The sequence below is a fragment of the Trematomus bernacchii genome, unplaced genomic scaffold, assembly GCF_902827165.1.
Source record: "Trematomus bernacchii unplaced genomic scaffold, fTreBer1.1, whole genome shotgun sequence".
In the NCBI taxonomy this organism is placed as follows: Eukaryota; Metazoa; Chordata; class Actinopteri; order Perciformes; family Nototheniidae; genus Trematomus; species Trematomus bernacchii.
Window position 1 is genome coordinate 345,170 of NW_022987714.1, and position 27,666 is coordinate 372,835.

The window sequence follows — 27,666 nt, forward strand, 5'->3', positions numbered from 1 at the left end:
TATAAATCATTATTTGTGTGTGTCCCTTAAGGCAACCATCATCAATCATTACACATTCACTGTCGTACATCATTAATCAGAGGTTAGCTATGTGCATTATTATCAGTGTTGGGGAGATGTTCCTAACGACTCATGTCAACAAACAGCCACTCAGCAGCAGTGAGATCATATGGAGACTATCCCAGAAGTGTTAGCACATGACACACCCATCTCACTGCGTCCTGTGTACACAAGTTACCATGGATACTCAATTCAAAGACTGTACACTGAAAAGCTCGCAATCAAAGCTGTGTGATGCTTTACAAGCAAAGCAAGTGAGCATTGTCAGTGGAGAGGAGGGGGTTTCTGCAGCAAGGTACTGTAAGAGGAAGCAATTGTGTGCAGACTCCAGGTATTAGATCAAAAGATGTATTGTTTATTTTCTTGTCAATCACATTTTTATACAGACATAATTGCCTTTAAAATAGAAAAAGATGTGATTAAACAAATGTAAAATGAGACAAAATAATTATGTGAATCACAAAAACCCTGTAATAATCATGCAGTGTTAAAACTAGTTGTTGACCATCACGCAAGCAATGGAAATATCTAGACACATGGTCCAAGAATAGCCACACACCTCAAGCTGCCACCTTTGTGTGAAAATCTAACCCTGTCATACGTGGGGAGAGGAAGACTGCAGCCTCACCCGTACAAAGAGAAGACATGACTTGGATCGAGGAAGACTCTCCAAAATGTTCAGACCGTCGTACAGAAGCTCAAGTCCATTTTCTCTCAGTGACCTCGACATGTGGGACACCAAATCTCGTTTTACAGCTCAAGTAAGACCCAAATATTTGTATCTGGTATAGCAGGTTGGTTGATCAGAGAGGAGTTGTTTTAAGAAATATGTTTTTTTCTTTCTTAGAGCTCAGCATGGTGTGGTACTGCAACTGTCTCTGGGACTGGGTTTCTGTCGGATGTCAGCTCCAGGTGAGGAAATACTGAAATTAGTTAAGTGTCAGAAATGCTGTTGGCAATTTTAAAGTCAGTGATGCGTAGTAATAAGGTTGGTTGATATATGTTATGTATTCCAGCACATCTGGGAGCACTGGTGGCTTCAGACAGAGTGACCCAGGTCTGAGGAAGTGGCAGTCGTTGTCCCACCTAGCACCTGAATGTGTGACACAGCCCTTTCTTCCATCTCCAGGATCTGGATTAAGGTTTGCTCGAGGTGAAAGCAGCTATAGACAAGCAGAAGGAGCCCATTGGCTGCAGGATGCTCACAAGCGTTTAGACACTCAGCTGGACCGGCTGAGGATGAGAAATTCACCGCTGAGCCACAACATAACTGCTGCACAACTGCTTGACATGAAACATAAGGTAAGCGAAAACATTATGGACACTATGGTAAAAGTTTAATCTTGTTTCATATGCACACAGCATCCTGTTTTGCACTGATGTGTTTCACAGCAGCTGTCAGAAACACTGGCCACTTTGGAGCAGGAGAAAGAGGCAGCTGAATTAATACAGTTTGGAAAGAGTCACCAACGCAGAGCGCTTCAAGAAAAGTAAGTGAAGCAAAACACATAGAAAGGAAAAGTTAAAAGACTTTAGATAAGATTAAAAGTACTGTTGTGAAATTCACTCATAAGGGTGCTACAGCTGGAGAAAGAGTTGTTGCATCTGAGATCAACTTTGGACAGAAGGAGCCATGATCAGCCAACGGAGAGAAATCTTGACTCGCTTAGCGGAACATTACCGAAGAGTCAAGACAACTTTAACAGACAGGTAAGCTTTTTGTATTATAAAAACAGATGTTTTCTAAATGATGCATTCTTCCATAGTTTTGTTTGCCAATCTCTGACTTGGATTTGAATTCAGGTTACGCAGAATGTTGACTTAGAGCTGTGCAAGCTGACAGATGCTCTAAGAGATGCTGAGGCGAGGGCAAAGACAAAAGAAGATGAACTCAACCAGGCGCTCAAGAAACTCCAGATTTCTACAGAGGTATAAATGATATATCGGAAATCTTAAAATATACTATAAAAAATATTTGTACACAAAGTCACACTGTAGTTGTTTGTTGTGCTGCTATTTAGTTTTTGTTCAATGTACACATCTTTAGGCTCTGTGCATTTTGTTTCTACGTTTCCAGACACAGCAGACTCTGTTGAATCAAATAGAGGAAACAAATCAAAGGAGACAGAATCTCTCTACATTGCAAGAAGAGCTGAGTGAGGCTAACAACAAGATTAGCCAAGCATGCCTGGTAAGTCTGCCGCTGATTAAATAACCGCAAAGAAATGCATGATTAACACAAAGAGAACTATAAAGTCTGTAGGCCTTGCTATTATGTAGGACATGTGGTGTTTGTTGCACGTCTGTGCCAAGGGGCCCTTTGTTTCATAATCATCGGAAAGAATTACATCTTGAAATGTGTCTTTGATTCTTCTCAGGAAAAAGCCATCTTGTCAACTCAAATACTAAAACTGGAAGAAAATATAAAAGAGCTGAAGGCCAAACTGACAGGGGCTCTGTTTGACAAAGATCACCTGATCCAGGTATAAAATGTTTAACTGTGTCTAAGGTATTTAAGATAAAAACTATAATGTGTGTGAATTACAACACGATTTGTTTTCTTCTGTTGTGTGTTGTTAAGGAGAGGACCCAACAAGGTCCAGAGGGTTGCGAATCCCAAAGCAATAAACACGATCAGGAAACTGTTCAAATGAAGGAAGATTTAAAGTCGCTAAAAGAGGTGGAAAGCTTCAACTAAACATAATTTTTTTTATTTCACATTTACTGAATTCTTTATAAAATGATCCCTGTTGTGTCTTTACAACAGGTAAATGAAAAGCTGACAGGGGAGCTTGAAAAGATTAAGCAGAAACTGAAAACATCACAGTCTCAGCTACAGGAAGAAATCTTGGAGAGGCTAACCATCTCTAAAAGGATCACAGATCTGGAGGCAGACTGCGCTCAGCTGACCACAGAAAGAGAGGAACTGCTGAGTAAAGTTAGTGAAAGTGGACATGAAGAGATAACAGCGCTGAAAGAAAAGTGCCACCTGCTCAGGTGAGATGTTAATCAAGTAACAAATCCTTCAATTCTGGAGATAAACTTATTAAAAAGTAGGGTACCCTCGGTCCTCAAACCCACAAACTATTTATGCAGGGAATCTGTGGAGGTTTTGGAATTAGAAAAGCAGAAACTGCAGGATCGCTGCATGTATTTGGAGGCCGGGGTCCTTGAGAGGGAGGAAAAGCTACAACTGCAAGAGGTAGAGCACCGAAAACAAGACGCAGGGAGACTCCAGAGCAACGAGGAGCTGAAGGCTGTGGCCTCACACTGGGCACAGAAATGGCAAAGGGTGGCTTTGACCCTGCAGTCTACGCAAGAGGAGCTAGAGGAAGTCAAAAAGAGCAACTCCAGAAATGTATGTATGGGTATCCCCCACAAATAGCTTTAATCTCTATCAGTGCATTTAGATGCAAGCTGTAAATCTCTCAACAGAGATTAAAAGACTTAAGATAGAGGGCCAGAAAGACAAGATAATCACTTTTTACCAATATGCATTTTATCTGAAGGAATCGGACTTGCTGCTTAAGGCTGAGCTTGGCGCATGCAAACAACAGCTGGAGCTGGAGAGGAGCAGGACTCTGCTTCACAGATGTGAAGATAAAGGTGAATGTACTTCTCTTTCAGCAGTCTGTGGCACCTGCAAATGTTATCAACAAGTGTTGTTTTATTGTGTTAACACAAGGGGGCGTTAAAGTGCTGTGACCTTGTATTTGCAGGCACTGATGCCTTGGCACAGACTGAGGACAGAGGGACACAGACAGAGTGGGTGGATTTTGATGAGATTGTCATTTTCAAAATGCATGATCAGCAAACGCTCAAAATGAAATTCTGTTATCTGAGTCTTTATCGTGTACTCTGACTATCTGTTCGTCAGATTATCAGAATCCTCTTTGTTATGGGAGCCATCATCAGCCTCTCACAGCAGCCAAAACAAAGCCCCCAAGGTAACAACATGTTCCTCTCTCACTGAACTTTTGAATTTAGGGTGGGGGTGGGGGACTACAGTGATGTATTTGTATGTAAACATGTATGTAGGATAAATATTTAGTGTGTAGGATACTTACAGTTGACTTGATATATAGGTGTGTGTATGCAACGCAGCGAGGTTAAGGCAGAAGCAAAAACTGTCAGAGTAAGGGAACAAAAGGAAAAGTAAGCTTACAAATGCTGAGTTGTCTTAAAGACTGGGAAGTGATTCTGTAACCGGTTGATAATCTAAATGTGATAATGAAGAAGATTTTAAGAGTCTGGAAAGGCTGAGAGAAATTGAAAACAACAGGTTCAACTAAAGATGTCTCACTTTCTTTCTCTCAATCTAAACATGCAGCCTCATCAAGCTATTAATTAAAAACACAATAGATCTGTGCTTGAACGGTTGGAATAACCAGCACATCTCTTCTTCCTGTATCATCTGTTTCTCATGAACACTCACTTTAAAGTCCTCTGAAGCTCAGGATGATGGAAACCAAGCAACTATCTGGACCAGTAACTCACTGAGGTCCCAGCTGGAAGGTAAGAGACTGTTTTAAAATAAATACACATTTGGTAGGCTCATGCAATGCTTTTCCTCACTGGCTCAGATGTAAAACATCTTCTTCCTTCGTATGATTTCAGAGAGCAGGAGGAGAACGAGGCAGCTGCAGGAAGAAGAAACATTGTCAGACCAGAGGCTCCAAACACTGAGGCAGCTTTATCCGGTAAAGTTCATAAAAACAACACCTCTAAGGATGGCCTTCTATAGTGGTAGTGAACATAATGAATGACAGATTTCTTATCTACAGGTTCAAAATGAGATACCATCTGTTGAAGGCAGGAAGGATACAACTGTCTCTCCTTTAGATCCAGAGACAGATCAGCAGAGGAGGATGGTCACTGAGCAGGTACACAATGCCTGATGCTAACACCATTTCAGTTTGTTTTAATACAAGGATCTAGGGTTGGTTACGTTGGTCTGATACATTTTTAAGACCGAAATATCTCAACAACTATTTGATGAATAGGTCAAGCATTTTATTTAGACATACTTTCCCGAGAGTATTTAGCTGAAATACACAAGCTACCAGAAGAGAATAAAGTAGCTACACCAGTTGCAATGTTCATTATAATCCAATAATATAATATGAATAATACTTTAATTGTCAATTCTGAATAATTGATTAGTTTGACTTTTCATACTTGATAACTTTCACTTGTAGGCCTAAGCAAAAGTAGCCTCTTTCTTCCACCACTGCTAATTAGCAAGTGTTAGCATGCTAACATGCTAAACTAATAGGGTAACAATAACAAAGGAGAAAGGTGCTACATCCTCACGTTAGCATTGTCATATTCATTACATTAGCATTTAGCTCGAGCCATGTAGGGCTGTAAGCCTTGTTTTTACCTTTTGTAAATGACAAAGCATCACTTGATGAATATACTGTATCTTACCATGGTTGTAGTTAAAGAATCTGTTTAAGGAGCGAGAAGGAAAAGAGGTGGAAACGGTTGACAACAGATTAGCTGCAGGTCAAAATGCACCCTCCTCACCAGAAGACCGGTCCCAAACATCTAAGGGTGTAAGGGTGAGGAACCTTTCAGAAACTAACATATACAGCTAGAGTTTTTACATTTAACTTAAATATTTTCATTTTTTTCTCCATTCAGAATTCAGTGGACAGGAGGATCTGGCAGCATGGTTCAGGTTTAATGCCAGTGTTTGAGGAGGATGAAGAGGAGTGTGACTGTCCAGGAGGGGAGGAGGCTCATGTTGAGGAAAACTGGCTCAACCAAAGCCAACAGGTTGCACAGACTTAGATTACATCAAATGTAACGTTTTTTTAAGTAGAAAAACATAAACAAACAGTCTAAACAGGTTGTATGCAACTGCTAAATGACTAAAACATCAGTTTTAAACCTCCAGCCACAACACAGCTCAAAGACCATCTGCATCTGCCTGTCTGCATGCAAGCATGTTTGATATATAATGTATTAGCATCTGCAACCGGTGGAAATTAATATCATTGATGGCTTAATCGTTGCATATATTATATAATAAAATGAGCAGAACTACCCACACATTCATTCATTGCATACACACACACACACGCACGCACACACACACACACACACACACGTGCACTAATCCCAGTTTCTGCTTTAATCAAAGAATATAGGCCTACAGGGAGGAGTGTCAGCCTGGCTGCATAACCACTTAAACGCAATGTGAAATGTCTTTCAGCTATAATCTCACATATGACTCTTTCTACTGGGTAAATAATCTGATTGAAGCTGAGGAGTGAACCGGTCAACTGGAACACATCTGACTCAATGATAAGAGGATAGGAAAGAGTTACAGTACGTCAGTGTCTTGTACTGAAAAACATTCAGATAAAATACAACAAGTCTTTATCAAAGTCTTTAAAAGCTCTTAATGGTTTGCAGTGCTGATAAATAAGAAACTGCACATTTTATCTTCTTAAAACTTTAGACTTTGTGACAACAGATGCAGATCTTATTTGATAAACAAGAAGTTGCCCTCTTCTGCACTTTTTAAGCTTCCGTTTGAAAAACATATAACAACAACAATTTACTTAAATAGCATTCTACAGACACATCTGCAAAAGAGGTCTCTGCACCCAAAATTATGATTAAATTAGAGATTAAAAACTGCTCTTTCCCCTGCCAGATGTCAACTATGACTGCAGTTATCTGCAAACTGAAGGCAAAAAATGAAAATCTGCTGCCAGGTGAAGTTGTGCATGAATTAATGTAATAATCAGTAGTGTAGACATTTGCTTTGATATGTGCAATGTTTATAGTTTTGAGCTTTTGGGAAATCTATGGGATTCATACATTATTAATACAATAACAAGCTACTTTTCTAATTTGTATTTGTTTACTTTGATCTTAATTGATTTTTATTTTTATTCTTCTGTTCTTGCTTGATTTTCTATCTTCTGTATTTGCAAGATATGACATTTTAAAATGTGTATGTTTTGTGTGACTTATGTCTTTTTTTTCCTGATTCAGCAACACTAAGGTGCAAACCAATCCAGGACTGCCCTCTTACTGCAAAAAACAAGACTGCTCTCGGTTCAGATGTGACCGACCTGCAGCAGATCAAGCCCCCTTTGCTCTATCCTGATGGATTATTCCTGGCTGAGCTGGTAGATATCTGTAGCCCAGATGAAGAGGAGGAAGGAGACAAATGAGGTGTTTGTGCTGAACCAGCTAACTTTGTGCCTTATAGCTTTAAATGTTTTACTCAAAATAAATGTAAGGACTAACTTATTTCAGCAATTTAAAGACACAATGATGTTAAGGTTATACTTGATAGATGCTTTTACCTCAGATGACACTGTTAATAAAAGTCACCAAGCAAGCAAAACCTGTCTTTTATTCATATGGCAAGCTACCGTTCTTCACATCATTCAGAAAGTCCAACAGCCAACAAGATATTTAAAAAAACTATCTTAGAGTAACAATAAAATTCCATATGCACATGAAAAAATAAATGTATTGCATGGATTTCAGTAACAAGGACTGATGTTAAGCAGGACTTTTACAAACGATTACTTCAAGTAGCTTTATGTTTTTCCTCTTATTTACATGTAGAGTGACTGAATGGTTATAAGATATTATTAAGTTCTCCAAAAAATGTAAAAGATCCATTTAGAAAGACGACATACATTGTTCTGTTAGAAGACCATGCATTCTGAACTCTACAAAGGTTGTTTTGTGCACTTACAGCACCTTCCCAATGGAGTATTAACAGGTTGATCCATTGAAATAAGGCCATTACTAAGGCTATTGCTGATTGCCCATATACATATATATACACACAGATGAACTCTCAGTAATCAAACAATTTCATATACAATGTAAACACCAGCTGTGTGCCCTTCATGGCAAAGGTGACATGATATTTTTAACTTCGGATACCCACTGAGTTTTTACAATACATCAGGTCCACTGCTCCCAAAGTTTTTCTTGAGTGTCAGCACTCTATAGACACTCTGGTTGTACAATGTGCCAGCGTGCCTGCTCCACCTGCAGGCTGCACATGTCCCTCCAGTGAGCGAGTCCTGCACCTGCAGCCTCTGCTCCGATAAGCACTCGACCGACAGCTTTTCCTTCAGGAAGGACCTACATGTGTCCCATTAGAGAGGAAATAGAAAGTGGAATTCAGAGGGTTATGTTAAGAAAACATGTATAAATTGGCATAAATGCATTTTACTCTGTGATATGTACCTGCATGATAACAAACTCAAGCAGGAGGGGCAGCTGAGTGATCTCTCCTGGAGGCAGGTCTAACAGGAAAGAAGAATCCCACAGAGTACAGGAGCTTCCTTCAGTTTCTCTGCTGCTGATCATGACTCCTTTATTATGCAGATTAATCACCACCTGGTATTCTGTGCACACAAAGATTATAAGTGTGAAAGAAAGTCTATTATTGAACAAAAATTAAACATGACAGCTGATATTCAAATGCATGCAGGAAAGAAGTGGCTTTCCAACTACAGTAAATGGAAGCAGTGGAGTAGAGTTCGCATGCCACAATGTTTTTGGTGTAAAATATTTTCTTGCAACAGCTACCAAACTAAAATGCAGACGAGCAGGCATTTTCTTATAGATGAGTCAGATGTAAAACCTAAACCTAAAAGGTAGAAATGTTGAAAAAGCACATCACACTAGTAGGTTTATCAAACTGACAACATTTTCTACTGTTCTCACTCTCTCTAGAAAGCATAACATGCATTTTCCCCCTATCTTTATCCATTGTAATGCCATTCTGTCTATTCGCATGAACAAATCTGATATAAAACAAACAGATTATCCTAGTCAAATTCATGTGACATAACGGCACTGAGACAGATATCATCTAATGGCTCTTTATACAGGATGTGCTTGTCTGCAATAAAAGTAATGCCTAGACAGGCTAATGCAAACAAAGATTAGATCTGTCAGATCAGAGATCCAGAGGAGATTGGAACATTTTCCTGCGGATTGTGAATAGTGAGGGATTAAACTACAATGTCATTAAAAAAAGGGATGATCTCCTGCTGCATTTGAGTCCTGTAAAACATCATTTAATCCCCTAAACATTAAAAGCAAACATAGGGAATTACTTTACATCAGCCCTTAAAAAGCAAAAGTTGGTTCCGCCCTGCATGCTTACATAATCCCTATGCAGGTTGTCTTTACAGGATCACTGAATGAAATACACATTTTGTCAAATTCTAGTGACATTAAACGCCGCCTTTACCTGCTGCTGCCAGCGAGTGGACGAGGTTTTCTAGGTTTTCTGCTCTGAGGACCGTGGCTTTGATGCGGTGGGCCGTAGTCTGATACTGAAGCAAAATGTAGATCTGTGGAGGACAGCTTAGCACTTTACAGGGCGGTGCATCGTGTGATATCAGACTCTGCCGTCAAAGAGCAGAAAGAGAAACATTGATCCGCAGGACATGCAGCATGTGTAGTGCAGTAGCTTTGTAGAGTACAACATTCAGATAAATCACCATAGGAAACATCGCCTTTTATATACTGACAAATACAGATTTTTGTTTGTCTCCATGTCTTTCGCTTGTTGCACGTTTCAGCAGATCATTTAACTGTGACCTTTCTACAGGATTACCAACTGGGCTCAACAGGCAACACTTTGCCTTGGGCCCCGAGACCCACATGGGCCCCTAAAGGTCTTGACCTTTGATCTTAAACATGCACCGTAAACATGCTCGAAAGGGGCCCAGCAACATGTTTTTGATACAGTTGTCCTTACAGGTTATTCTGCTCTATATCTTTAAAATGAATTCAACACCTACTCACATATTTTAGTTCAACACACCAGTACCTTTTTTGTCCTCCACTTGTTTAGATCGAGCTCTTTTGTGAAGTGAAATTGTTGCTCTGATCCCCAGTCTCTCCCTCCACATTCAGCCTCCAGTTCAGCCAGCGTGGTGCCTCTCATGCTGGGAGGTTCCCGTGTGTATATGGCTATTCTCAGGACACACCTCATAAGCTCCTTCACAGAGCTCACCTTCAAAAGCAGCACCAGGCTGTGGGTCTCTGGGCTGAGCCTGCTCTGGGCAGAGGCCTGTATGGGACAGGGGTAGAGAGGCGGCAGGCTGCCCAGCACAGACACATCCTGCAGCCTGTGGGGCGTCCCAGTGAGGCTGAGCACAGTCACTGCCAGGGTTTGTTGCTCTGGAGAGAAAGCCATAGTGAAATTGAGGCAGGGATTTGGTGATATTGGCTGTTGGCAGCTGGCACTGGAGCCATAGCTCAGTTGAGCCAGTGGGATTCGTTCTTCAGGCATTGAAGGAGAGACAGCACTGGGGCCAGTGAGCCGGCTGTGTTCATTGTAAGATATTTTATCTCCAGTCACCATGCAGTGCCTCTGCAGAGTCTTACATTTTTTGGACAACTGTCCCAGTTTGGGAAATGCAGGCAGGGAAGCATGGCTGGGATCAATGGCTTTGTAAAGGGGGGCTGTTTGTGGTGTTGTGTTGAGGCGACGCAGGGAGAAATAAGACTTTGGCTGGTGCGTCTGTTCAGAGGCAGCTCTAGCTGGTTTAGAGAATGGCAGAGAGGACAATTCAGACACCGAAGGGGCAGGGCTGGTGAAAGTGGAGGGGTACTCCATGTCTCCGTCCAGCTCCTCGTATTGCTGCCTTGGCAATGAGGGAGGCGGGCTCTGGACAAAGGTCAAAGGTTCAGCAGGAGCCTGTACGGAAGTCACAGCATCTTTGTCTTTCACTTCACTCATATGACTTCTCCAGCACAGGACACATCCCAGGCACAAACTGAGACAAAAAGCGATCAGTCCGACCAAAAGAAGGATTTGGAGGTGAACTGCAGACAAAAGAGAGAATAATAACTTAAATCAGATGGCAGCTGTTCAGAAACTGTTCAGAACAATATTCACATGCCTAAAAACGTTGTACCACATACTTGTATTGGTACAAATGCGGATGTTAATTTAGAATCATAAAAACTGTGAACTTATCCTTTAGGGCCATACCTTCCAGTTGTTTGGTGAAAAGGACCTGCACCAGGAGCCAGAAGAAGAGTATGACCATGATGCCCTCGATCATACCCTTACAGCAGAAGAGCAGCACCGACTGCCACAGAGGCTGACCCGGATACTCCTCATCGTGGTAAGGCATGGTGCCAACAGAGTGCTGAAGGTTTGTCAGAGCCTATTTTAAAACATCCACAAGTAGAAGCCAAGAAGTCCCGGTGAAGAGGATAATTTGTTTGGCTTATTAAACCACATTCTGGCTTTCAGTCCTGGAGATCTCCCTCACATGATTTTGTTTCAGGCAATCTATGCCATTATTTGGGTGTGCCAGAAACACAAAGGCACAAAAAAATCACACTATTTAAAACACAAGTTTCAGTTTTGAGTAATAAAACCTGCACATTGACAATATATTCCAGTCATCGTCCGAGGACAGTGATCCCTTCATCTGCAGTGACTTGACGAGTATTATTCCGCCCTGGTTGGCGGGGCAGTGGGCGGAGATATCATCTGATAATACCTCTGAATTGTGCCTGTAGCATCTTTCTTCTACAGTATTCCAGATGCCATCCAGCAGTGTTATAGAATAACCCTCCCCACATTAAATCCTACAACCTGTTCAATCTGACCTTATCATCTGACCCGTGAGCTCTCATCTCCATTAGTTTAACCCGGTATAAAGTCTGTCAAAGGTCTGCTGCAGAGTTCAGGAATTAACTCTCAATACAGACTCTTTCCGTTCTTCCTCTTCCATGTAGAAATTAAGTAGACTTCTGATAGACTTATGTGGGAAAAACACCAAGGTCTCAATTAGGAAGAAAATATAAATGACTTTTAAGATTATAGACAGGGAAACAAAATACTGCATGTTTACTGGTCCATGCTCTTGGCTAAAGAGATTAAAAGCAGAGATGATACATTGAATACGGATAAATGTGCATGTTTACAGATAAATAAGACCCTTGAACTTGTGTGGTCTCGTTTTTTTTATAGCAGAGTAAATACTACCCCCATCTGGCCACTCACTCGTGTATTATTTTCCTTTGGCATGTACTGTCCAGCAAAGGTGCAGGTATTCAGATCATTTACTGGAGTAAAACTAGAAATACTGCAATTAAAAATACTCAATTATTATTATAGTGCGGAAAAAGGTGCATACTTATTTTTAGCAAAATATACTTAAAATATCAAAAGTAATTTGATAATGTGTTTAATTTACGACAATGCATTACATTTGTAAAATGATCCATGTGTTTTCTATGTAAACTCTTGATTGATATGCAGGGTAAATAGTGCATTTTGGATTGGAAGTGTGAAGTAAAATTAAATGGAAAGTACTCAAGTTGAATAAAGACACTCATTTACATTCTACCATTTGGGTTTTTGGTTGCAAACCAGGTTTTAGAATGTCCTAAATACATCTAAACATGGAAATTCATTTCTTGACATTGGGATCAGTATGTGTGACATCAAAAATCATTTCAGTCACTGGTGAAGATTGTGAGATGCAGTTTAAAGATCAGTCAACAGCCAATAAGTGGACCTGTGCTGAGATTTTTGACGAGGTATTAAATGCTTAACTACTTATTAGGATTGTTTCAAGCTGACACACGTCTATTAAAAGACTACTACACAATTTTATAATCTTAAACGAACATTATCAACCGCAAGGCTAACTTCTATTGGAACATGATAAAACAAGCCTATAAATGCAGGGGTTTTCCAAAGGTAACAATGACTTGGCTGAAGAAAAACAAAACACAGTCTTTCTACAGCACACAAGATGGTTTTATTCCTTATGGCCACATGTCCAAGAAATACGTTCAGCAAAGATCAAAACAGAGTTTAGCATACACCTTGCTTTCTGAAGTTCACAGTGACATTTGTTTGCATGATTGATATGTCTACTTGATTGTCCACATACAGTCCATTTCAGCAGATGTCTAAACCAACACACTGCATTAAGTATTGCATATTTCTCTAGAAGAGTGAGGTAGCACTGTTTCAGTGTGCACTTGTCAAAAGCTTGAGGTCATTAGTGATACATTCTCTGCATTAATGCAAACACAACACAGCAATATATATTATAAGATACAGAATAACAGTGATGAGTCCAAAAGGACATTCCTGAGTCCAGAAGAAATTCCCGAGAAACTTACCAACATGGAAAGTCAATTGAGGTAAATGTTGAACCACTTCCACCCTACATATAAGTCTCAGCAAAACCGTCTCTCTGGTTTTGCCTTTGATTCAAAGCTGACATGAAATCAATGTTTTGAAATTAATTTGAGGCTGAGCCAAATGATTAAATATAAAAAAAAAGATAAAATGAAACACAATACAAAACATACAAAAATCCAACCTGCAAAACATTTCTCAAATTTTTTTTTTTTTTATACATAAACCTGGAAAGCTGCTATTAAACTATGAGCTTTCGGTCGGGTTAAACCAAATTTTAACTAAAAGGGGTACAAAATGGCTCCAGTAAAACAGTTACAGACAGGAGCTATGACATTGAGCTAAGGCTTTTTGGTCTTCATTAGCTGCATTTTGGCAACCATACTGTTCTACTATGGCTATGGAAAAAGGCAGCTACAGAACTGTTAGATAATTAGACATAAATGCAGTTGACAAACCAAAGAAAAGTCAAAATACACTTCTGAACGAACCTTGTAAAGCCATTTAAAAGAAAAAACATCTAACAGGCACAAAGGTAAACTCTGATCTGAATCTATATTATGGTCAGTTTTAAAGCCTTTGGGGTTAAACATCTCTGTCCTCTTGACAAAACTTATTTAAAGCACATTATATTGTAAAAATAATGTAAAAGTTATAGATTTCCTGAAGTGGTACGGCTGACTTTCTGCACTGCTTGAGTAGACAAACAGGAAGTCAACTAGCACAACTAGAGGGGTCCTAGGAGACAGCAGTTTAGTTAAGAGTTCACACAGTTTTTGCATGGTGCTAAATAATTTTGCTGAGGACACATTTAAGGTCAAGTGAGGCTTAATTTGGTCCCTTAGAGGAAGTGGAAGATGAAGAGGAGGGACTATGCGAGGAGGACTTGGCACTGAAACCATTCGTTCCTGCCAGATTTACAGCCTGTGACGCCGCAGGAGCAGCCGACTTCTGGGCGAACAGCTTTCCTGCAATGCAGAGATCAGAGATAAGATTACAATGAAAACCATAAAAAACATACAAATTAGGAAATTCAGTCAAGTTTGAGGAAGAATGTAGTGCTGATAAAAGTGAAAACGTATATGTTTTGTGAGGAAATCACTGCTCCAAGGCATGAAATAGTTACATTCAATTGTATTCCATTCTCGCCTATTCAACCAGAATTTGTAGTTTATCTCCTGCTTTTGTACAGATTAAAGACACATAATAGGACAGTTTGTTTTCTGAAGTGTACAGGAGCCTGTAGGCGTACATTGTTTATCTTCTGACAGACGTGTAGCAGTTTTTTGGGGGGAATTTAAAAAGCACTAAAAAGGCATACACCCTTTTTAAATGGTATCGCTCACCTGAGTAAACTGTGCCATTGACCTCCACAGACACACTGATACTGGCTGCTCCATTAGTGGAGATGCTCAGAGACATATCCTGTTTGTTCTCTGTGGGGGGGGGGGGGGGGGGGGGGGGGGGGGGGGGGGGGGAATAAAACTACTCCATTTAATAAACTTTCCTTAAATCATGTTAAGTAATGAAAGAGCCAGTATAACAATCACAGCCTAGACAACTCACCATGTCCATTGTTAAGTTTGAGATTCATGGGGTTGAAGTGAGAAGCGAAGGCCAGGAGGTTTTGTTGGATGGCCTGCTGCATGAGGCGCTGCTGCTCCTCGGCCATCCTCATCATCTTCTTCTCTGGCCCGTCGGCTGCGGCTCCTCCAGCGCTGCGCTCCAGCCTCTCTCTGAAACTCTCCAGCGCGGCAGCTTGTGCCAGCTGTTGCTGCTGCTGCTGCCCCAGGGCCAGAGCCATGGGCAGCCTGCCGGGCATCACAGGGGTAGGCATCTCATCTGATTGGGAAAACATCACAGTGGGAATAGTTTTAAATATGTCATGAAATTAGAAGAAGTGTTTAAAGAATAGGCAAAGGAAAAAGGCAATGGAATGTAAAGGAATGAGTCTTTAACTTTGAAATGAGTTAGCATTTGAGCGCTTCCGGGCTACCTTGAAATGAATCAAAATTAATCGTTTCTTTAATGAGTTATTGCTTAGATGCACAAAAATGGTCTGTGGATAACACGTGCTTACATGAACATGAGTCAACCTTTATTTTAGCTGGGTAAAATGCGGCCATCAGGTATTTTGTTTATAGGATTGTATTAGCTATTCACTTCTACCAATTGCATTAACGCTTTAATTATTATAAAGGGCGGGCGGGGAGGCGTGTGGCGCAGTGGATGGTGCGTTGGTGTTCGTATCAGGGGAGCACAGGTTCAAACCCCACTGCAGTCAGCATGTCGTTGTGTCCCTGGGCAAGACACTTCACCCCAAATTGCTCCTGTGGGGATTGTCCACAGTATTGAGTATGTAAGTCGCTTTGGATAAAAGCATCTAACAAGTAACATGTAATGTAATAAAAGTAGTGTTAACATGTGTTTATCCAGCTGATTAAAACATTAAGGTGCGTCTACCCAGTGTTAATTTTGGCAGCTGTTTTTGATTTAGTCTTAGTCTTTAGACGAAAATGGTTATTAGTTTTAGTCACATTTTAGTCATTTCTATCCTTCATAGTTTTAGTCTAGTTTTAGTCGACGAAAACTCAAAACGTTTTAGTCTAGTTTTAGTCGATGAAAAATTACATTTTAGTCAACTTTTAGTCAAAATGTTTTTCTCTTTAAACCAATTCAGTTAGGCAAATACAGGTTTCTGACATTGTAATCAAGGTGACAGCATCAAGTGTTGAAATTCGTAAAGCAACATTTCACTCTCTTAACACTTTACTTGTGTAATATCTAGGGATGGGTATCGTTAAGGTTTTCTACAGTACTACTAGTCTTATCAATACTGCTTATCGATCCGGTACTTTAACGGTATTCTTGTATTTACTTTTTATAATTTTTTAAAGGAAAAAAAAACAAATTGTTAACCGAATTAATTGCTTTATTTAAATGTGAAATAAATGAAATATGTATAATTATGTTAAAATATTGTACTGTACTTGAGTAAAATGTTGAGGTACTTTACTGGAGTATTTAAATGTTTTGCTACTGTGTACTTCTACTCCACTACAGTTCAGAGGTACATGGTGTACTTTTACTCCACTACATGTATTTAATACCTTTAGTTACTTTACAGATGTGGATGAATGATGTGAAATATAATCAAGTGTTGAGTCAGACTTTAGTTCCACCTGGAGTAAATTCACAAGCTACCCTGCAGTATACAAAGTCCTTCAAACTAGCTGCACCTTTACCAGCTTTGAGAACACTTTCATGATCAATCATTATAAAACATATCATATATATTATTCTGAAATGGACCAATCTGCACAATGACTACTTTTACTGTCGCTACTTTAAATATATTTTGATAATCATACTTGAGGAACTCTTTCTACAGTATGGTATTTTTTTACTTAGCTACAAGATCTGAGTACTTCTCCCACCTCTGCACACCTGATGTGATAACGTTACTCGTAATTGGGGCAACAGAGCTACGAGTTAAGGAAGTCGAAAATTGTGCATTTCTCCGACAGAATATGACGTCTTTAGGCCGGCTGTTTGGACAGACTACTCGTGTCAACGCGCTAACGCGAAAACATGGCAAACGAGCTTTGTCCACATCGAGCCTTGTAGAGTGTCTCTCTCTGAACGCTCCGTCCCCGGCAGATCTCTGTGTGCCGCTGCAGCGTGTCTGTTAGGCCCCGCCCCCTGCACGAAACACACAGGGAGATCGCTCTTCTGGAGTGAAGAGAGCGGAAATAATGATATTGCAAGTTAGAAATGTAAGATGCATTTTGACAGACAAGACAAGCAATTGGGGGGAAATACCCTGCATTTTTAATGTCCGATAGTCCACCATTAACACATTAGTCCCGTCTCGTCTCGTCAACGAAAACTAAATATACATTTCGTAAAATTTTCGTTATCAAGAATCTATTTTTAGCTCGTCATCGTCTCGTCTTAGTCATGTAAAAAAGGTCGTTGACGAACATTTTTCGTCATAGTTTTCGTTGACGAAATTAACACTGCGTCTACCACAGATCCCATTTTCTGCAATATTCTACAAATCCAATGGAAATATCCCAATGCTTTTTTATCAAGAAAGCCCTTGCAAGGCTGACGCTGGGTCGGCCTACAAGAAACGGTAGCAGTTTATAATATGCCTCATAAATAATCCTGTCTAGGTTACCTCGATAAATACTGGAAAAAAATGATCTCCTAAATGTGCAGGAGGATCCACCTGGTTCAACACCAGGATGATTTGTAATGTGTTAAACAATAGAAAACATGTTAAAATAGTTCAAACATGCTTTAAAAATCAAGTATAAGACCTCTAATGATTTAGTTAAAAAAAAATTGAAGTTTGGTGGAAGCTGGATCATCCAATTACCAGCAGGTTCTCATTGTGATGAGAACAATTGTTGTTTTCCTGCACACTCATGTCATACCTGGGTTTCTCTTCAGAACTGGGCTGGCGGATGAATTCAGGCCGTTCGGGGTAGTCTGCATGGTGGGTGAAGAGAGGCGGTGTTGAGCGGAGCTTGGGGAGGGGGAGTAGCGGTACAAGCTGTTGGTGTAGCTCGGGCGTCGGCCCTCTCTGCGGTTACTGTCGATGGCAGCCTGCAGCTCACCTGGAGAACTCAGGCCCTTCTTCTCACACTCAAATGGGTACAGGTACTTCATATACCTGCAAGGAAATGTTTCAGATTAGTCATATGATTTATAGCAGCACTATTTAAAATTGTAAAATAACCTGGGTATTAAAGAAATTATATTTGATGCCTTTTTTTTTATTAAAAAACTATTTAACTTGAAAGACCATTAACTCAAAAATATCAATGTTTTGCACTTTCTTTGAATTTCACCAAGTGTACAAAATACTGAGGAATGTGCAAACTATAACTGAAATGTCAGCATTTAAATCAACAAAAAAGATTGACATACTTTGATTACTCATGTAGACATGCACACAACTATTTAAACTAAACGTTTTTTGTTTTTGTTTTCAGGAATAACAGCAAATCATTTCTTCTAGTTCAAGTACAGCAAACCTAAAAGCAAAAAAACATTAACTCATTTTCTAGCCCATTTATTCCTCGATTGCTCCTGAAGAGAACAGCAGTCAACAGCCTTTTCAGCTTTTCTGTTGCAAATGAAAGCGACACCTACTGGGTGCGGAGCGTAAAGGCTGCGCTGGTGATGGATGTGGGGAGGTTGAGACCCTTGGTGATCTCCCTCCAGATCTTCTTGTTGATAACCTCCACCAGGCCTCCCTTCTCTGTCACCAGAGCATAAAGCCGGTACAGGTCCAGCACCTGCTTCGCCATGATGGGAATGCGGTTCACAGGAGTTCCTGGATGAACGAGAGGATAACTAAATTAAATCCTGAGAAGTTCGCACGACACATGAGTGACCTTGTAAAAGTAGGGAGAGCACAAGTAGGAGGAGGGCAACAGCAGATTAAAGCAGGTAAGGGTCTGCCCTAAATGTTTGGTGAAATGGTTAAGCATGCGTAATCTGTGTGGATAGACTTTTCTAATGAAGCTTATTTCAGATGGATGGGGGTGGGGGTAATTCCACAACAGCAACTCTGTAGCTGCATTGATTTGAGTGTTGGGGGGGGGAAGGGGGATTTTAGAGCCAGCAGTGCCTGCCAATCACAGGGTTGATGGCTAACCCTTTCAATCCCCATTTGGACTAAAGCCAATTAAGCGAGGGGGCTAAAAAACTGTTGTAGAAACAAGATTTATTTGGTTGAAGACACACGCATGCACACACACACTGCAGGGACCCTGACCTGCACAAACGAGTAAAGATTCCTGCAGCTACTTCTGCTTCAAAGTTTTAATTGGGCCTACTTTAACATAAAGTACTTAACGCTGGTAGACAAATAGAGGACAGGAAATGTAAACAAAAAGTATACAGCAAATCATCAAGGTATAACAGACACATTTCTATAGCTAATTGTAGATAATGTTGAGTAAAAAGGCTGTTTTCAAACGATTAAAACATTCCTAGATTTCTGTAACATATGAAAAGCTACTAAGAATATTTCAAGCTATTTTAACCTCCATAAAAAACGTAGAAATTATAATGATACGTTTTATTATTTAGCAACCTAACACTTAATTGACAGTCTTTACTTGATATGAATAGTAAGACCTGCAGGATTCGACCTTTTGAGGTTTTTTTCATGCTATTATGGACACAAGAAAAAACTATTCTTATCACCAATTCATAATACAGACTGTGCCATCCGCCGCTTTGAAGTAACTCATTAACTTTGCATCTTAGTTAAACTAAGGGCCTGCTGCGTTCACTTGCAGTGTAATGTCACACCACCACTATGTCTATTTAATGTTCGAATGATCACACAGATTTCCCCTAGGTAAAACAACAACATTTTGTAAAACCGTACCTCGTTTCTGCATAAAAATGAAGAGGTCATCAAGAAACTCCTTCCGTTGTGGGTCATTATCAAGTTCATAAAGCTGTAAGTTAAAAACAAACAATGGCAAATGTTAGTGTGTGATAATGTCAGCCTTGTTACAACACATCCACAAAATGTACTGACCTTGGCGAAGTCCCTTGATGGTTCAGCTTTTACTTTTGCTCCGTCACTCTCCTCAGCCCAGATGGCACTTCCTCTCTGTAAGAAAAACAACACACAGACATCAGTGAACAGTTTGTCCTCCAGACTGTCCGGAGTCCTCACACCGTGACCAGTTTAATGATTGCATTTTCAGGGTTAAAATTGATGTAGATATGGTGTTTTACTATTTATGGTTCAAATACTGCCCACAAGACATGCAATAGACACACAAGATTATGTAAATCAAAGAAACACTGGCAGGGTGTATCCTCGGAGAGATACCATTTCTTTATTTGTCCTGTACCCTCATGGACTCTGGACTCTGTGCTACACACCTCATGTTCAAGCCTGATTTTTTCCCAGCCCTGAAACCACAGCTCACTGCATACAAGAGCGTTAACTGCTGGTGTTGTGTACAAAAACTACATCTAATATTTATATACTACACATATTGTTTTACACTGTACATACATTTTACTTTTTTTTTTTTTTTTAAATATACTAACAGTCCTGTAGTTTATAATGGTAATCGGTCATACTGTTTACATCATGTACTGTTAGTATTATATCACATTGCTAAATGAATACAGACAAACTATGAGTATCAAAATTAAATCATATACATCACTCCAATGTATAGTAGGTGTTCTCATAATATTCTTAATTTTAGGTTATGCCACAATCACACCATTATTGCACTTGACTTTTACTACCTCGTAATAAAGAGTTAACATTTGTCTGGTTTATATTTTTATTTTACAATGGTTTTTTTTCACTTATGTATTTATCTGTATTTCTTTGATGTCCCTTTGCTGCTACAACACATAATACAAACCTATGGTAATCAATAAAAAGGCTTATTTTGTCTGATATTTCACAAATGGGGGTCCATTCAGAGCTGGGCACAGTAAAAGGGGGATTAATGGAAGGGCTCATTAGGTAGTTTAATGTGACATGTTATTCGTCCATCGGCCCCCTCCTTAACAAGACAGTTAAAGGTTATAAATGTGAGAAAAGGGCAGTGTGTGTGCAACTGTGTGGAAAGGCCTGCTGAGATGTTATTGTTCTGCCAATGCCCACGAGAGCTGCACGATGATGCAAGTATGAAAATCAAACATGGTTGGTAGAACAGTCTCAAGAACGCTCTGTCGTTACAATTACATTAAGTAGATGACGCTTATTTTCCTATTATTCCTTCGATCTTCATTCAAAACTGACATTGCAGTACATTCATTTAGGGACTATAGTGGACCTTGTTTCATGTTGTGTCACACTTGGATATAAATCATTGGCTTGCTTTATAGCCTCATGAGGGCCCACACGTCATTCATCCCACGTTTTTGTATTTGATAAACTTCAATTGTCACCCTAGTTTATTAAAGTACCATTTTTGTCTTTAATTGTCTTGCCTTGTTAAAATGTCACGTAATACTTGGATACAAATGTATTACTTTTTACTATAAAGCACATTATTGAATTCACTAAATCTGAAGTGTGGCGATCCGATCTGATTGAGGTTTAAAACCCATAACAATTTACCGTTTGAGCTACAAAGAAACATGATGCAATAATCTCTCTTCCAATCCAACTGTTTACAGTAAAAACAATATTATATATTGTATAAATATATTAATGCTGATACGCAGACAGCTGCAGGACATTGTAAAGCAGAAGTTCACAGCCTTTGTTGTCACATGTACACCCACAGCCCAACCAGAGGTCATTTAAATGTATTTTAAACCACCACTTTAACTATTCTTATATACATTACTATTGTCTAACTATTTTAAATCCTATATATCAATTTTAGCTTACTATCTGAACAGTTTATTCATTACCTTTAAATGGTAAATGGACTGTACTTATATAGCGCTTTATCCAGTCTTTAAGACCCCTCGATGCGCTTTACATACTACATGTCGTTCCCCCATTCATACAGAGCCGTGTACCTTACTCTAGGACCTAACATTCACACATCTTTGGCCATGCCATCGGGAGCAACTCAGGGTTAAGTATCTTGCCCAAGGATACATCGACATGTTGACTGCATGGGCTGGGATCGAACCCACAATTTATCCTTTATTATAAACTACTTTAAATATATATACATTTCTTTGAGCTGAGTTTTAAACCATTTATCCATTTCTTTAGCGTACTATTTCAACCATTTATTGGTTGCTTACTATTTAACCCAACAGAATAAATGTTATTTTAGCTAACCATTTAAAAAACTTAAATATTACTTGTAGCTGACTTTTAAACCAGTTTTAAATTTCTTTTTGCTAATTATTTACCAAAGTATTTGTTACTTTAGCTCACCCTTTAAACCATGAACCATACAGCACAGGCGATACAGCTAATTGATGACATTATCTCAACAAATTGTAATTTATTTTCAATTAAAACATTTTCCAGAAGAACATTTGCAGAATTAAGTATACCCTCTGGTTGAAAATCTCTGTTGTAATGGACTCCTGTAAATACCAATGTTTCTTTCTTTTCTGTTGCTGTTGTTAGTTGTTGTTCTAGTTAAACAGTTTTATCTGTATGTCTTCACTTTACAGATAAAACTGCCCCTGTGGTGGCCGAGCTGTTGACACATCTAATGGCTTCAGCTTAGAGTTTCTAATAAAGGACTTCTCTTCCCCCAGCCAAAGCTTATTGATGTGAAGGTAGATAAACATCCCAGTCTTTTCACCAAGAGATGGAAATAAAACCCTTCCCCCCCTTATTGATGAGCAAGTGAGACCTACTGTGGCTCTATTAACAAAGAGCTCTCAGTTAATTGCTCACAGAGTTTTCACACATCCAACCCTGGGAATCCTGATAGTATTCAGTATGTAGGTCAGGAAAAGGTTTCTTTTGTTTTGTTAAAAAAGGCCAGATTTTATTAGGCTTCAAGATGGTTTTTTATTTATTTAAATAAGATGTAAATAATCAGGTTTATGCATAAAACTATACACAAAGTAGTAATGTTAAGTATGTCTGTTCAACCAGTCAAGATGAAAAAATAAAGAAATGACACTTGATTTAAAATCTAGTCCTATCAAAACACCCAGCGGTAACTTCCTCTTATAATGAGCTTCATTAAATCATTGTGTGTGAAAACTGATCCCTCTCCTAATGTCATGTAACCACAGGGGGACCAAATGTTTAATCCAAATCAAATTATTGAGCCTTTAGTCACCCGAACATCTATCTGGCCCCTTGCTGGGCTGTGGACTGGGAATGAGAGCAAACGGGGGTCATTCATCCCCGCCCTTTCCACATTTAATGGCGTATAGTGAGACCGCACACCAGGAGTGAACAATGGCTGCCCAGCATGGGGAGGCTTGTACAGCATGCCAAAAACTACAAAGATGTTTGATTAATAATGGTAGTGAAGGAAAGAAAAACAAAGGATTATGGAGATGGTACAGATTTAAAAGTAAAAAGAGGTTAACAAGAGTAAATAATTACAACCATTTCAACCAGCCACCAATTAACTTGCGCAAGGCCCTACTTCAAACTAACAAACAGAACTTATTTATAATCACGTCACATAAAACCGCCTCAATTCAAACCACTGAAGGAGTCCTGCTTTAAAATTAACTGTACAAAAAAAAACAGCATTTAAAAAACAAACAAATCTGTGGTAATGGGCTTCATACCATTTTAAAATCAGCTCGCTAAGTTCATTTAATGTTTCCTACTTCTCAAATACCTTTATTCTAATATATGTTCCAGAGAGGATTTTGTGCTTTAAGCATCTAAACACATAACCTTAACCATTTCACACACACACACAATTAAGTTATTTTCACAACTTGTTGTTGTGCTTTAATTAAAACGGGACAAATGCTCTTCATTGCCCCAGGTGTTGTGTGCTGGCCTGACAAAAGGAAATGCAATTCTCACTACAGTGGCCATATAATGTATTGATTACTTGCAGTTGAATTAAGCTGCCATTAAGTGTTGCCAGGCAACGGTAAAATTATGCAGAGCTATCCACTGAGCTACCAGCAAGGTTTGTGAGCCTGTGAGGTTTTAGAAGGGCCTTATGTACACATAACCTTTTTAAATTATAGAGAAGATTTACCACAACTCAGGCAACAAGGAGGGCACACAAGTAAATGTGAGATATCACAAAGAAAATTATGCGTAAAACTCAAAACAAATATCAAAAAGCCCATTCTGCTCCACTGAAACTACTGTAAGTCAACTTTATGGGTAGTTGCTTGCTGGTATGCTGTGAGGCACTAACCCAGCTGTCCTCTGGTCACAGGCCTCATTAATCATAATGTATTGTATTGAAGTGGGGCCTTTTAAGGGAAACACACACAGAACAACCAATCACATGGGCTGCTTGTAGAAAAAGTCTCTGACGGGAGCCTCTGTTTCCTATAACATATCTGTTGAAAACATACTCGTAAATACTAGCTTTGGGCCTCATCTAGAGGAGATCTGTCTGATACAGTGAGAGAAAAGTCCACCCCCTACCCTGCAATTCCTTACAGTAGTTAACCTTTGAAGCCATAAATACACGCTTGAGGCGATTTCATTAATCCCCTGCTCTCATTTTAACTTCATCTCTGTCAGGCCTGCTTTGAGCAGTTAGGATTGGACCACAGCCAAGACCAATTAGCTCAGTCGGTGGCAAGGGTGTGTTTTCTAAAGTGTGAGACACGAGCTATAGCAGAGGGAGAGATCTCTGGCTTGCCGAGTAATTAAACACTATCAAACTCAGGCATTTTGCCAATAGGAAACGCTCCTTCCCCCCCCCCCCACATGTGTGAGAGCGCAGGAGGCGACACAGCAGGAAGAAGTCAAGAATTATTAATAGGAATGAGAACACACAAGTATCATGGAGAGATACAGAAGTTCATTTACTCTCTGTACAGATAGTTTTCTCTGGTTGAGACTACATCAGAATGGAGTTATAATCACAATAATATATCCAACAGTGGACAGAGTTTTTATTTTGGATTCATTTCATTTCATTTCACACCTTTATTTATCCAGGTTGTATCCCATTGAGATCATTGACCTCTTTTTCAAGGGAGACCTGCTCAAGTAGATATATCTGTATCTTTTAAAGAGAAACCCCTCACTACCAAATATAGAAAACAATACAGCGTAGAACAACAATATGGCCTTTATTGATGCAGTTCAATCAAAGGTAACTTACTTGTTTGAACGACTCATCAAAGCCCCAGTCAGCGAAGCCATTGGGCGAGGTGAAGGCCTGTTGTCCTGCAGGAGACAGCAGCTCCTTCTCCTCCTGCTCCTCTTTTATTGCTACTGGAGGAGGAGATTGGGACATTTGCTTCACAGCGGACGCCTGAGGTGTGGGATAAGGAGCGAAGGGGAAGCCAGGAACCTGCTGGAGACACGGCTTCTTCGCCTGTGGACGAGGCCCGTCCCCCATCTCCTCCTCATCATCATCTTCATCATCATCTTCCTCCATGTCATCATTCCCTTCAGGCCCCACCATTTCCTGCTCCTCCTCATCTGAGTCTCCATCTTCCTCATCTGGATCTGTTCTGCTGTTGTAAGCCTGTTGAGCTGCCAGATAAGTCTGTCCATCTGCTTTGCCAAATAATGCGGGGTCTAGTCTGGAGCCAGAGGCCCTGGCTGCAGCAGCGTGTTGGGCGAAGAGGAGCTGGGCGTGAAGAAGATGTTTCTCCTGCAGATTCATCCCCAGTTTGGCCTCTTGTTGTCTCTGCAACTGCTCCATCACTGCCTCCAGCTTCACCCCAGAATTACCAGGCGGAGGAAACCCAGCTGAATTCCCCTCCTCAGTGAAGCTTGACTATGCACAGAAAAACAAATAAAATCTCAAAATTAATTGGGGAAATGTTTGATTGGGTGCTTTGCAATAAATGCTGCAGAAATGTATCCAATGTTAATGGAAAAATGTATTCAACAAATAAAAAAGGGTAATTATTTCTTTCCCAGAGTGTTGTTCAAACACTATATTGTCTGAACAAACCTATGTATATTTATCTTCTGATAAAAACAAATTGACATGGTAAATTGAAACTTTTCAAAAGAGGGGGGCTGTCTCGGGCCCAGAAAGCCCAGCATATGTGGATTAAAGTGAAACAAAGCTTGATGGTTTGAGACCATAATTAACAGAAAATGTACAGGAAAAATCATGAATTAAACTAAGAATAAATTAGTAGCAGGATACAAAATGCTCCTCACTTAGATCCCTGTATCCTCAGTTTGTTAAAAGCTACTTAAATATGCAAGAACTCGATTTTTCGGTTTTATTAATGGAAAAACAACAATTTCCCAATGCAGATCAACGCGAACACACGGACCACACTGATAATCACAAAAACACTCCTAATAACCAAAGCGAAAGGGCTTTTGAAAGCGTGCAAATGTTCCTAAAACGATTACATTAATCGCCATTTGCTTTGTTACTGTAACAAACACGAAACACGGGTCGCAGCCCAGCAGTCGTCGACACTCACCATTTGCGCCTTCGAGTAATCCATCATCGCCAACAGGTCGTATCTAGTTTTTCCTTCTTCCCTCGGGCAGGAATAAATCGCGTCGCATGACCAGTTTTCCTTTTAATCAGAAAAAGCTTGCTCTAATCAAGTGTGATTTAGTGGTTGTGGAGGCCGAAAAAAGGTCGAAGCTGGAGGAGGGGTAAACTGCTGTGCGCTTTACCTCCCTGGTCACTGCGCATGGAAACTCAAACATCTCTGATTGTCTTTGACTGAGTGGCCTACACCCCCAACTCACATGAATGAAAGGCCCGCCCCGTGTGTAAAGCTCGTAAAGAGGGGTTTCTTTCCTGCATTTCTGTGGAGCTATACCCTCCCACTTCACACGGAAATCCCACCCACTGCTATTATCCTTTATACACTTGTGTGGTTTTATTGAGGCAACACGACCTCTATTCAGAAAAAATAAATACGAAATGTAATCTGGACAGTGGTAGGGGAACTACATTTAGTACATTTACTCAAGTATTGTACTTAAGTACAATGTTGAGGTATTTGTACTACCATTTTTTGCTTTCTACTTCTACTCAACTACAATTCAGAGGTAAATCGTGTACATTTACTCCACTACATTTATTTAATACATTGAATTACTCAGATTTGGATTATTGATGTGAAATATAATCAACGCTTAAATAAGACTTCAGTTACACCTGGGGTAAAATTCACAAGCTACCCTGCAGTATAAAAGTAATTAAAATGATCTGCACCTTAACAGATTTGATAAACACTTTAATGCATCAATAATTATAATCAAAACATGATATATATTATTCTTAAATGGGACAATTTGCATAATTACTTATTTTACGTTTTACGGTACTTTAAGTATACTTTGATACTAATGCCTTTCTACTTTTACTTGAGTACAATTTTTATTGCATGACTAGGAGTATTCCTACACTACTTCTGATTGTACTTAAGTACAAGATCTAAATACTTATTCCACCTCTGAATGTGGAGCTCATTCATTAACATTGCAAACTGGGGCTGACCTCTACACCACAGACACTGTTTGTTTTTCACGGCTGCCTGTTTGGTTACATTTCACAGCAGAACACATGCATGGAAATTAAGTCTGGCTGTAAAGTCATGGTTCATTAGTTACTCTGCTTTTTTCTTTGAGGCAGGATTAACAGAGGACGTGTAGAACTGCTGTCAAATGTAATCTGCTTCAGGGACTGCAGATGTAATATTTTACATTTCCACAATTTGGTCTATCTTCAAAATAACTGACATTAAATAATATGTATTGCAGTAAGATTAACTTAATCAGTAATAGTTGGTTTATTAGAGCTTAAACAGTATACATAGGGATCTTTTGCTTGGCAAGAAAACTG

General features: G+C 39.6%; 3 protein-coding genes across 3 annotated transcripts; 2 read left to right on the forward strand and 1 right to left on the reverse strand.

The window, feature by feature from the left end:
- Positions 1-959: 959 nt before the first annotated feature.
- Positions 960-3,061, forward strand: LOC117491481 (ribosome-binding protein 1). Its single transcript, XM_034141493.1, has 9 exons — positions 960-972; positions 1,190-1,362; positions 1,453-1,550; positions 1,635-1,770; positions 1,864-1,989; positions 2,138-2,251; positions 2,439-2,543; positions 2,642-2,740; positions 2,828-3,061. Exons 1-9 carry the CDS (start codon positions 960-962, stop codon positions 3,059-3,061), a joined length of 1,098 nt encoding a protein of 365 aa, XP_033997384.1.
- A 724-nt stretch (positions 3,062-3,785) lies between these two features.
- Positions 3,786-7,406, forward strand: LOC117491482. The gene is made up of 9 exons (XM_034141494.1): positions 3,786-3,829; positions 3,938-4,007; positions 4,503-4,575; positions 4,678-4,760; positions 4,845-4,943; positions 5,502-5,624; positions 5,707-5,841; positions 6,728-6,788; positions 7,072-7,406. The coding sequence occupies exons 1-9, from the start codon at positions 3,786-3,788 to the stop codon at positions 7,251-7,253; spliced, it is 870 nt and encodes a 289-aa protein (XP_033997385.1). The 3' UTR covers positions 7,254-7,406.
- Positions 7,407-12,814: 5,408 nt separating this feature from the next.
- On the reverse strand, positions 12,815-26,593 carry LOC117491273 (AT-rich interactive domain-containing protein 3A-like). The gene is made up of 9 exons (XM_034141170.1): positions 26,288-26,593; positions 24,994-25,617; positions 19,809-19,883; positions 19,653-19,725; positions 18,404-18,587; positions 17,683-17,921; positions 14,807-15,082; positions 14,587-14,676; positions 12,815-14,208 (listed from the first exon to the last, which is right to left on the reverse strand). The coding sequence occupies exons 1-9, from the start codon at positions 26,312-26,314 to the stop codon at positions 14,069-14,071; spliced, it is 1,728 nt and encodes a 575-aa protein (XP_033997061.1). The 5' UTR covers positions 26,315-26,593; the 3' UTR covers positions 12,815-14,068.
- Positions 26,594-27,666: the final 1,073 nt, after the last annotated feature.